The following is a 12,666-nucleotide window of genomic DNA, read 5'->3' as shown; positions in this document are numbered from 1 at the left end:
CATGCTCATGATTCATTTTATTATATGATTGACTTTGTGTATATTTACTTACAAAACATTTTAAAATAATTGATTATTTATATTATACAAACACTAATTTACGTTTAGCAAGCTAGAAATGTAATGAATGATAATAAATAATTTTAATTATATTGTGTCTATTGATTTATTTACAAAAATCCTACGAAACTCCTGATACCAAGTTCCAAAATCTAAAAATAAAAACTACAACATTACAATAATATATTTATTTTAATTTCACTATGAAAATATATGCAATTTAAACTATTTATTTTTTATGTAGCGGTGAGAAGTAATCAGATATTTTTCCAATTTTTCTGGGCTGAATATCATTTTTGTTACTATGCCCGACGCTCGATACTCTTTTGTCGTAATTTTTAACTTCCTGTTCAGTATGCATACTCTCAAAATCAGATGAGACGCTCGTATCGAAATAATCGAGTGGCCGTTTCTTTTTAATCTGATCCTTTACTTCAGTAATAAAAGATACTTGATCAAAAAATGTTGACTTTACATCAGATTGTTCCTTAATTGATTGAGATCCGCTCTCAATTAAACTTTGCTCTTCCACTAATAATTTAATACCGGCATTTTCACATGATATTGTACTATCTTCTGAACTATCCATATCATTTTTTCCAAGTCTCTCTCGAAATTCATTATTACCGGTTAATTTAAAACTTTTACCAACAATCGCTGAATCACTCTCAACTGACGTGCTCGGTTTAGATTGGCTCAAGAAATTCTTAAAAATCTTTGGAATCTACAATAATAAAAATCATACAATTAGTTTTAACTATACATTTAATTGATAACGATAAAATTACCTTGTGCTCAATTTTTAACTGTTTATCTTTAAACGATTGCAATATAAATGGATAAAGTTGATTTGCACTCCCTGATGACTTATGAAACTCGATTAAATATCCATACAGTTCACCTTAAATACACCAACATTATTAGTTAAAATATAGATGTATGAACAATTATATACAAAAAACATACCGATAGTAACATTGTTCTGCGATAAAAAATTATAAATATTTATAATATCATCTCTCAATTCAACATCATTGAATGTATAATAAACAAAAGGTCTCCTTGAAACACAACACGCCATTAGTTGAATCAGTGATTTTATATATGGTGAGCCACAAAATGCACCACAGCCCCAGTTTCCAGTCGCTACTCCAGGTAAGGACATACCGAGCTGTTTAGAATTTGTATGAATCGAAAATCCTACATGAGCCTATAAATAAATTAAATATTTTTATATTAGTATAGCCATATACTAAATGTGTACCGAATATTATAACCTACAGTATATTTTTTCCAAGTCAGTGGACAAAAGAAAATACACACAGATTTCACGCAATCGCTGAGAACAGGACTTAATTAGAACTAATAAAACAATTTTTTAGCAAGCCAAGAATTATAATAAATAAAACGTATTTAAATATAAAAATAGTGAAAGAAAATCGTTTCAAGAGAATGACAAACCAACACTGCCATGTCTTTATTGTGTCAATTATAAATTATAAATGTCGGTGTTCATCGACTTTTTACGACTCCGACTTGGCTTACAATGCTCAGACTCCACCGGCTCCAACTCCAACTCCGACTCCACAGCCCTGGTATTTACATATACCAGTACAGCTCTTAGGGCAAACGACTAATTACGGGGAGAAATATAAGAGCATACGCCGATAACGCCTTGAACTATGTTATTGTGCACTGACTATTGAAAATGTAATAATAAAACATCAATACCTTATTTAATTCTCTTAATATATTATCCGTACGATACTGAACAGATGAATTATAAAATTGTAATGCATCTATAGCGATAACGGCACATCTAAGTCTGCCGTTTGAATCACGAACAGTTTTATCTTCATGGTTGCTATGCCATATAAAAGAATCAGAATATCCTCTATAATTGCTATATCGTTCACAACCTATTTAAAATAAAAAAATGCAATTAATGTTTAATTATTATATAATACTAATTTAATATAAATAAAATAGTCACCAATCATTAGCAACGCCTCAGTGGATTTCAAACATTCGGTAAACAGCATAGATACTAAGAATTCCGGACATATCACAAATCTAATTTCTTCTTGAACACACCCATAATTTAATACTCCGCCACCTAAAAATCTAAGCAAATAAATACATATTATAATTCATGTGTTATGTTTTATATTGACGTGTACAATATCTTACTTGTTGGCAAAATCAACTTGCAGTAGTCCTACCCCATCATCTTCAATAGTTCCTTTGGAATTAACGTGTATTGGAACTGAGCCAACAAAATTACCAGATTTTGACCAATCGGGACAATCTTTTAGATCAATGCTGTGTCTAGTGAATGTTACAACACCAGTAGGCACTAAAATAAATGAAATGATTTATATCTAGTTTAGTGGTTTACAATATTTTTTTACTTGTACCCAGAATATAACATGTTTATATACAGTTGCTAGCAAAAATGTTACAATAACATAATATTATTGTCAAAACATTGGTCTAAAGATATTCGATTAAAATTAAGTAGATTTGGAATAAAGTTGTTGTATTGTGTAAAAACAAGAGTATACGTCGCTAGAAAACCATAGAGGATACATTGTGCTCTGCTGACCCCTTATGTATTTGTAAATAACTGGTAAAATATGTAATAATAGAATCACTAATCTAGTAGTTAAATTTATAATAAAATTATATATACCTTTAATGCATACTCGTCGAAAATAGTGACAAATACATTTCACTTTTTCTAGCACACTATTTGAACCGCTCATAAATAATCTGAAAAAAATATTATTTTGTATTATAATTATAATATTTGACAAGTACATTGTTTAATACCTATTAAAGTTGATATCCGGATAAGATGAATATTCAGAATTTGCTTTACGTGAGTTTCTTCTAGGAAACGTACAAAAGAATGCGTTCGCTAAAAGACAAGCGATCTGCCATTGACTTAGAGATATGGAACGATTTTGACCTTGTCTGAAATCAGAAAAATAAAGAATATCAGGAATTTGGACTTATTGTAAAAAGTATTGTAAATACATAAACTCACCTCAGTAATGGTATTGGAGAAGGAATTATTTGAGGTGTTTTTAAAACAAGCTCTTTAATTCTAGGTAAGGTATCAGTAAAAAAGAACTCTGACTCATCTTCATCTAGATGCTATTAATAAAAAACATTATTTTTTATCAACCAACTATTTAGTTTAAATAAAAAATACCTCTCCAAATAGTGTATGTAGAGTCTCAAATTTCCATAGCTTTTGAAATTTAGTATTATACTCTAATACAGCCGACTCAAATTGTTCAGAATTTCTGATGGGTTTCGATAAAGCGTTGACGATTAAACTCCATCGATTTTTCAAAATAACTTTGCCGCACTAAAATGAATATTAAATATACAACGAAACATGAACCATATTCTGATTAAATTAAAATATAATAACCTCTTCGACTGGATACAAGCTTTCTTTGGAATATGGCATCCTAACATAATTTTTATCCCATAAATCTTTACCATTCTGTGGTGCAGGAGGACAACCCATCAGTTTGGACGGACTACTCTTTGGTATGTGATATAATACAGAGTGGTTATATCCAGGTATTATGGTCGGAAATTCAGGGGCGACCCACGGAGTATCACCATTATATATTTCATTTAAAGGAGTACCGCGCCAACTCTGCGATTTCTTTTGCTCTTTGTCAACTATCAACAAAACAACACTTAATATAAGTATAAATAAGATATGCAATGTATTGTATTCATTACTTATATCATCAATGTCTAGTTCTTCGAAATCCATTCCCTCTTGTGAGTCAAAAAATAAATCAGGAGAGTCTTTCATTCTTGCGTCATTCTGGGCCATAATTGTATTAAATTTATAAACAAGGCTATCATAAACAAAAAAATTGTGAAAAAAAATACTTTTAAAACGTTAAAACTAATTAACGTAAAATATCAAACTAATTTAGATTCTTGTTTCCCGTTTCCGTACAAAAATAGTGAATGTGTAACGACGCCAATGAACGCGCGAAACAACTGTCACGTTGACGTATACTCTAACACCAACAAATTCGGCCATTACGTTTTGGCCAAATTATTTTTTTATTAATTAATAAATACACTAAACGCAGCGAGTAGTCACGTGTAAGCAAATTTGAGAGTTAAAAAAAATCCCGGTTTTGGACACGCTTGAGTACAAACTACGCAATTGATTTTATCGATTCAAATTGTAAAACACTTATCAAAATATGTAGAAAAATCATCAAATTCTAAAAAAAATATTTTAATTACTTTAGAAATATATGTTAAGTTTATACGGGATTTAAAATATAATATAAATAATGTGGGTTTGTATCATCTTCTCTATACAGAAAAAAGGTGTGCTTAAATTTTAGCGAACGTTGGCAATTTAATGTTATAGTTTTTAGAGAATTTTTAAAATTTCGCTTGAAAAAATGTGTTCAACAAAAAGGAGCAGTGTCTCAAAATAATTACTATTCACGCTGTCACAATAGCGCGTAAAGTGCTGTCATTAATCATATGATGTTGCAAAAATCGCTCTTACTGACGCCTTTGAAAGGAAACCACACAAAATTTTATAACACTAATTTAAACATTTTTTAAATTATAAAGTTTCAGAATTATATTTTAGGATTTATTAAAAATATTTTTTCAACCATAAAAATAATTTTTATTTTATTATGGATTTCAAATATTCTTAGTTTATTATAGATTTAAAATATGCTTAGGTTAATATAAATATTAAATACAGTGAAAACTTTTTGCACTTTAATTATTAAAATATATAACGCTGCGCAGAAAAAAAATTTACTTTAAAAAATATATATATCAAAATATTTTTTAATAAAAATAGACCAAGGTCTCAAAATTAATAATATTATTAAAGCGCATATTGTGCATACTGTCCACTTTTGGTCTAAAGTAAGAGATTATGTGCTTGATATTTTCAGTTTATTGTTTCTTTCTAATTAGTAAATGTAATGAAAATCTGGCTTCTATATTTACTCATAAAACATATATACAATTTTTTTAATTATAAAATAACTTAAAGTGTAGCTAAAAAAACGTTCTTATTACTAAAAATGTAATTTATGAGTGTTATATGTAGCGTTAACACGGGTTCTCAACACCTAAAATACGCTAAAACACAATCAATGATTTATAATCGCTTATATTGCCCCAACTATAGGTGATTGATTGTGTTGTAGCATAATTAAAGTGCAACAAAATATTTTTTTAATATCAGTCATATTTTTGAGCGGATGTTTAACCGATGCTATTTATTATTAATATTTATTTGAACTGTAAACCTACTTTTAAATGCCACAAAATATTACATTTTAATATTATTTTTTATGTAGAAAACATTTTGGTATTTTTTTGTTTTATTAATATTTAGTAAAGTTGCAAACCGATTTTAAAACGTAATCTCTTTGTAACGAATATCGAAATATCGAAATTCCTAGTATAACGAATCTTCAATTTGTCCCTGATAGACTCATACAAAATGTTTTCATTGTAATGAAGACTAATCAGTATAACAAAATATTTTGATCTGAATTTAAGAATGATGTTACAATTTGACACAATATTTCTTCGAATTCATTTCGTCCATGACTTGGCGAGTGCCGGATGTGTTCACAAGCGACATTCAAGGTGTTTCACCGACCCTCAAACTTTTTTTATAAAACATTTTTTTAACAAATTTTATGTGTTTGTTACAGCATCCTTAAAAATGGACAAAAAACGATCTGTCAATCTTAGAGGAGGTTATTTAGACGCTGTAGTAATATGGTAATTAAAAATAAAATAAATATATATCATCTTCCTTACGTTCAATATAACAAAATTTATTCATTGGTCTTGTGGCCTTCGCTATACTGAGATTTCATTGTACAATGTTAAATTTTATTATTATCTAGCTAAGTTTTAGACCTAATCATAAATGACATACAATATTTAGTTATATCATTAAATATCTAAGTTTCAAACCTAACTTTAAATAATATAAACTGCTTTCCTTTGTAAATATTTAGTCAAGTTGTAAACCTATTTTCAAATGTATTGAAAATATAATAATAAAAGTAGTATTTTATAGACTATCATTGAAAATCCTAAATTTGCCATTTTAACTATCATTGAAAATCCTAAATTTGCACCATTAAATTTAAAAATAGATTTTAAAAAATCAGAACAAAGCAAAACTTAAATTTAAAACCCAAAAAGTTGAGGGCCCGATTTAAATGAATTATTTGTTTGTAATATTTAATATTCTTTTTTGCTGTTATAAACAGGGCTGCGGAGTCGTTTAAAAAAAAACACTACTCCGACTCCGACTCTAATTCCGATATTTACCAACAACACGACTCCACTCCGACTCCGACTCCAACTTCGACAAAAAGTTTAATTTTATCAGGTATTTAATATTCATACGCTATACACATGCATTATTACGCAATAAAAATTTAGTAATTTAAAAAAATGCATTTTATAGAAAAAATGGTTGGAGTCGCTCATTTTTCACGACTCCCACTCCGACTCTAACTCCGGCCAAAACACCACGACTCCACGACTCCGACTCCAACTCCAACTCTGACTCCGACTCCGACTCCACAGCCCTGGTTATAACATCTAATATAAAATATTTTTTTTACAGATACATAATATAATCAATTAAGCCCTCACAAATAAATCTTATTATTTTACTAAATCTTTTTGTTCATATTGTTTTATATTATGAAAAGGTGGCTTAAAAATATGTTTTAAAAATATGCACAGCCGTGTGTAGCGGCAATTGGTGATGGAAAGACAAAGCTTTGTCGGTAGAATGTCGAAGCTCCATAGCGAAAAAGAATTAGCTAGAGAAAATCTGTAAATCAACAATACGCCACTTATAAACTAATGGGGGTGGCTGCGTTAGGCCGCAGAACGTGATCGAACATTTTTAACGGGACTTTTTCTGTGGCGCGTCGCAGATCCCCTTGTTTGCACGGATTCTCCACCGCCCCCACCCTGTGCTAACCATGGAAGTGTTTCTACAAAAAAATAATTAACTCTTGATCATCTATAAAATTAAAATATATTTATTTTTAATTAAATGGTAATTAGACTTATATATGAAACTAATATCAACCGCTATTTGTGATTCATTTGTATTCTAGATTTATTTGCTTTTTTTATCTACGGTTTTATTTATAAAGGATAGAAATTATTGGTTAATTCATAAGTATTAAATTTTCTTACATATCTAATAAAATAAAATTATAAGGAATTTTTTATAGATTTTTCGTTGTTTATTTTAGATTTTGTTTATTTCTTTGGGCGTATTTTTATAACTATTTAATAGCGATTTTGGTGGCTATCAATTTCTCTGTCAATTTAATACATCATTTGCTTGTTAAGATGACGAGAAAATTGAATAATTTTACTGGGAAATCAAAGAATAAATGAAATATACCAAAAAACACGACAATGATTCAAGTGGGATAGAAGTTTTTTAAGATTAAGAAGTCTTTAATTTAATTAGAAATAATTTAAAATGTAGCACTGGATGACGGTATAAATATTAAAACTTATGAAATTAAAAACATAATAAATATAAAGGCAAAAAATATTTGGATAAATTAAAAATGCTAAGAAATAGAAATTTGGTATAAAAACACGTCGAATATAATTTACACAAAATAAAAAAAAAAACATTAGGACTAAATCGAGAAAAATGTGTACTGCTGAAAGACACAAAGCGAAAAATATTAGTTTTTGGCGCCATGGAGAATCCATAACAAATGAGAACCAACTTGAAACTAGACCGCACATATTAAAATCTGAGGTAGAAAATGTCATATTTTACCTAAGACTTTAATATCTATGCCATATGCATTAAATATAAAATGTGATAGAAGAATTTGTAATCAAACAATTAAAGGATTAAAACATTTCACAAAACATTAAGTGTAGATATCAATCGAGATTCAGAAGAAAACATTTAGCAGAATCTGCATTAAAAGTAGTGATAAATAAATAGTTGATATGCAAGAATACGAATAAAATGATTTGAGCAGTTTTTCTGGATTTCAATAGAGCTTTTAAAGAAATTGGAGATTATATAAATGAGTGAAAGAGTTTTAATATTTATTTAAAAAAAATTATGCTTATTCAAAAGAGAAAGAATACCATAAGGGTCAAAAAATATCCATATGTGTTTATAATATATATTAATGATATAAATAATAATATAGATTAATGTAAAATACATAAGTTTAAAGTCGACACTTTATTTTTTTGCTAGTAATAATGTTGAAGAAGTTGTAAATAACTTAAATAACGAATTAAGAATAATAGAAAGATTGGTAAAAAATAATTTACTTAAGCTAAATGAGAATAAAACTAAATATACATATATTTAATAACTTTAAATATGTGTTAGATAATAATATAAAATTATGTTTAAATAACTATTTTATAGAAACAGTTATTGCGCAACAATATTTTACATATATGCTTAATAAATTAAATAAGGCGATATAGCCAGTGGCGTAGTTAGGGTTTGTACCGCCCAGGGCGATCCTTAAAATTGCCCCTCCCCCCATACATTTTTTGCAGGGTCATAAAATCAGCATTTCTTAAAATAAAATTTGGTTATTATTAAGCTCTTGTTATTCGTGGATATGTTTTAGTGCATTCAGGGCTAAAAACCAAACAAGACGATCCCATCACGAATATGCCGCCCCCAAGCAAGTGCCGCCCGGGGTGGCCCACCCCTTCTGCCCCCCTCATAGCTACGCCACTGGATGTAGCAAAAACATAAAAATAAAAGTAGTTGGATATTCAATAAATATTAAAGAAAAATTATTTGTATTTATATATAAATTAGAAAATAACATTTTCCAGCGTGTTTTAATAGGTATTTAAACTCTACATAGATTTAATACTAGAAATAGAAATTTAAAAACAGATAGAAAAAAATTGTATCGACTCGATAGAAGAGAGATCGATTTTAACACACATATTTTTATTAAGTATTGCTTGTTTTAGAAGCTTTTATTTAAGATATTAAAATAAATATTTAAATACTCTTTCCAAAAATTAATTAATAAAAGAAAATTATTAAAAATATTTTTTAAACCCTTAATATTAAATCATTGGTATAATATTGTAATTTACGTATGTACTTACAATCCATAGTCTTAATAATGTAAATTATATGTATAAGTATTATGATATAGAAATAAAAAAAATAATAAATTTCATATTCGTGAACGGACAACACTGGACTTATGACCGTGACAAAAAAGGAGAACAACCCTCTTATTTTGAATGTTTTTACAGAGCGAGTGGCCTACATTACTTAATACACTTTATAAGCACTCGTAATGCGAGTCTCGAATTCAATATTTAACAGAGATTTTGTCACGTTCAAAATATCCAGTAAATCTCGTAACGGATGCTTAAAGCAAACAATTCATTTGGACGAACAAAAACAAGTACATAAATGTAATATTGCCACATGTTAGATATAAGATACAACATAGCGAATAAAAGCGTCTTTTAAATTTCTCGCTTCCTAGAATCAGGAATCGTATATTTTTAAGAAAACAATTTTCCGAATACTATACATCGAATATACTGTAAAATTACATCAAGCGGTTGGATCTTTTGCTATTTTTTTCTCATCCACCAACCCAGTTAGCTGCCTGAAAAAATCTGTAAGTATTTTTTTAAGCAAAGTCTACCTGCGGTGCAGGTTGGCGCGAATTGTTATTTTTGCTCTCCTGTGTGTATTTTAAATCTTGAGTTGCCTGGGGCGTTTCAAACGTCAAATAAAAAAATACTCAAGCTCGGTTGATAACTCATACGTTTATAATTATAAGATATATATTTTATTAATAAATAAAACATTAAAAATCAAATTTTAGTTATTGTTAACTGTAGTAATGTTTAAATTATTTTTTTTGTATTTTAATATTTTTCATTATTTGTTTGTGTGTAAGTCGAGCTTAGTGTGCCTCAATCATGTTACGTTTACCTTTTGATATAACGTTTTAATGGAACGTAAACTCACCTTTTTCAATTACGATAAAAATCATAATGAAAGATTATATTATAACATTTCATTGAATTAACATACATGTTGTATTTTATCTCGTTTGCCGACGTTTCGACCACCGATGTTGGGGCTCATTGGGTCTTGGACGTAATTTTGACCTTATCTCAGCCATCACATCTCGTGAATCAGCGGCTACGACAAAAACAAGAAAAAATTTTATTATAAGCACAAAATTCCAAAACACATATTGCTTTAGAGCAGCGCTGTCTGACTTACATATAGTCGCTCGCAATAAGTTTAGTTATTAAACACGCTCATCTGTCAAATCTTGTTTATTGACAATGTAACTAGCTCACAGCACTTGTTAAAATATACATTAACTAGTGAAAGTGTACACGAAATATAGCATTCTAAGCTTTAACTAAGACTCAGAGTTAGGGATTCCAATCCCGGGCCAAAATTTTGATCCCGGGATTTCGGTATTGCAATTAGTCGATCCCGGGTTCCCGGGACCAGTCCCGGGATAATTTTCCTGATATTTTATCGATAAAAATAATTTAAAATGAATAATACGATATATTTTTACATCTGTTTTTTGTACGTACAATGTATAAAGTACATATAATTTTAGTCTTGGGCTTAAAATAGAAAATAATATAATAAAAATAAAAAATGGAAGGTCTTATATATTTATTTGAGAAGATAAAAAATGAACTTTTGACAATGTATGTACATATGTACATTCATAGACACAATTAATGGAAAACATTATTTTGAATACAACTCATGAAGTAACATCAAAGCATCAAGCGTTTCATCATTTAGCCTTGATCTGATTTTGGTTCCTAAGCAGCCTGCTGCTGAAAAAGCACTTCATACTCACAGCCTCAAAGATTCACAGATGACACGTGCAACTGGCGCAAGTTTGTACACGAAATATAGCTATTTTGACAATAACAATTCGATTGTGCTTGATAAATCAATCAATCCAAAAAAATCGGGATTATGTTTTATAATCCCGGGACTCATCGGGTATTGAAAATCGTTCGGGATCCCGGGATTGGAATCCCTACTCAGAGTGTATAATTTGTCTTATCATTGTACACTTTATCGAAATTAAATCGAAGACACTTTAACTGTAATATATGTGTATAACACAGTGTACAAAATTACAATATAATTGTATTATTTGAAACAATTTCTGAAAAATATATTGTGTAAATTATCTGACACCGCTGCTGTAACATATATGAACAATAATATGTCTGTAAAAAAAAAATTGTAGATAACAAACTTAGTCATCAGAATCTGATGATTGATTTGGACTAATGTGTTTCGTCACATGTGACGAAAATTATTGCCAACCGCAATTTTTCCCTGCTCTTAGCTAATGCTGACAAGACAAGGAAAAGCGTGGTTGGTCTGACACGGTATAGTCACAACCATTAGCGAACACTACACAGCCCCGGGGGCTCGCTGCATTCGCCCATACAGTTTTCTTTTGCGCAGTTTTGCGGCGACACAATTGGACAACTACTTCGACTATGGTTGTGCTCTTTGCTTTTTTATGTCTCAGAAGAAACGCCATGTGGTGGATGAGGGGGCGTTTTCACACGACGACTCCTCACACTCCATAGTACCAAACAACCTTACGGTTTCTTCGAGATTTATCATTTATATCGACCGAAAACGTATTGTTGTCACAAAGTGTCGTATGTGGTTGATACTGAAATCACACACGCTTTGTACTCCGCTCGTATCCAACGAATGTAGAAAATAATAGTTTGCGTTGCAGATTTTATTTTATATTATTTAAAGTAAATTTCATTGTTATGATTAACTATATGCATGCATGTTGATTACAGTAAGCTAATTTATAAATTTAAAATAAAATCATTTTAGCATATTATAAACAATAATATTTAAATAATAAATACAAAAATTAAGAAAAATTGATTTATTTCCGAGACCCGTGTATTAAATTCTTTTGTTTTTGATTAAAGGCTCTGACTGTCGACCAATGAAAAAACAGCATTTAAATATAAACCCAGATTGCCATTAGCAACGTGACAATTGTTTATAAATAAAAATATTTTTTCGTGTGCGTTTGTTCAATTTGCCGGAATATAAATATTGTGATTGCAAATTAACTAGGTACGTTTAAACTGTAAAATATACATAATGTGTGTGAGGATAAGAAGTATAAATTGATTCAACGATACATACATAATCTTCGTAATGAAATCTTCAAGCCTTAAGTTTCGCTGATGGACTCTGATACCTAAATGTGAGTGATTTAAAATACCTCAAAATAATCATTGTTTCTGAAAAATAATTAAAAACAGTAAACGATTTATACAATAGTTAATTACATGACGAAACATATTATTACTATATATAATGTTGGACGTAAGGATGTGCCTATAGTGATAAAGCGTCGTAAGCAAATAATATACAAGCAGGTCTGCTGAGAGCGGGGGGGGGGGAGAAGGAAACAAATATAAATTATCTGGCAGTTGCTAGTAAAATTAAAAATTAAT

General features: G+C 29.4%; 1 protein-coding gene across 2 annotated transcripts; it reads right to left on the bottom strand.

Moving 5' to 3' along the window:
- Nucleotides 1-236: 236 nt before the first annotated feature.
- Nucleotides 237-4,117, bottom strand: LOC148230697 (poly(ADP-ribose) glycohydrolase-like). Of its 2 annotated transcripts, none has more exons than XM_088194153.1 (13): nt 4,021-4,117; nt 3,826-3,947; nt 3,503-3,762; nt 3,278-3,436; nt 3,110-3,219; nt 2,893-3,036; nt 2,753-2,832; nt 2,251-2,416; nt 2,054-2,184; nt 1,792-1,979; nt 1,027-1,270; nt 849-961; nt 237-784 (listed from the first exon to the last, which is right to left on the bottom strand). In XM_088194153.1, the coding sequence occupies exons 2-13, from the start codon at nt 3,920-3,922 to the stop codon at nt 290-292; spliced, it is 2,187 nt and encodes a 728-aa protein (XP_088050279.1). In that variant the 5' UTR covers nt 3,923-3,947; nt 4,021-4,117; the 3' UTR covers nt 237-289. The 2 variants fall into 2 exon arrangements, with proteins under 2 accessions (XP_088050279.1, XP_088050278.1); XM_088194152.1 differs by having other exon boundaries at nt 4,052-4,117.
- Between the last annotated feature and the right edge of the window lie 8,549 nt (nt 4,118-12,666).

The sequence above is a fragment of the Plectrocnemia conspersa genome, unplaced genomic scaffold (genome assembly GCF_051122295.1).
Source record: "Plectrocnemia conspersa isolate PC_06_02 unplaced genomic scaffold, ASM5112229v1 ptg000010l, whole genome shotgun sequence".
Lineage (NCBI taxonomy): Eukaryota > Metazoa > Arthropoda > Insecta > Trichoptera > Polycentropodidae > Plectrocnemia > Plectrocnemia conspersa.
Note: the sequence above shows the minus strand (reverse complement) of the source record. Positions and strands in the feature narration are given on the sequence as shown.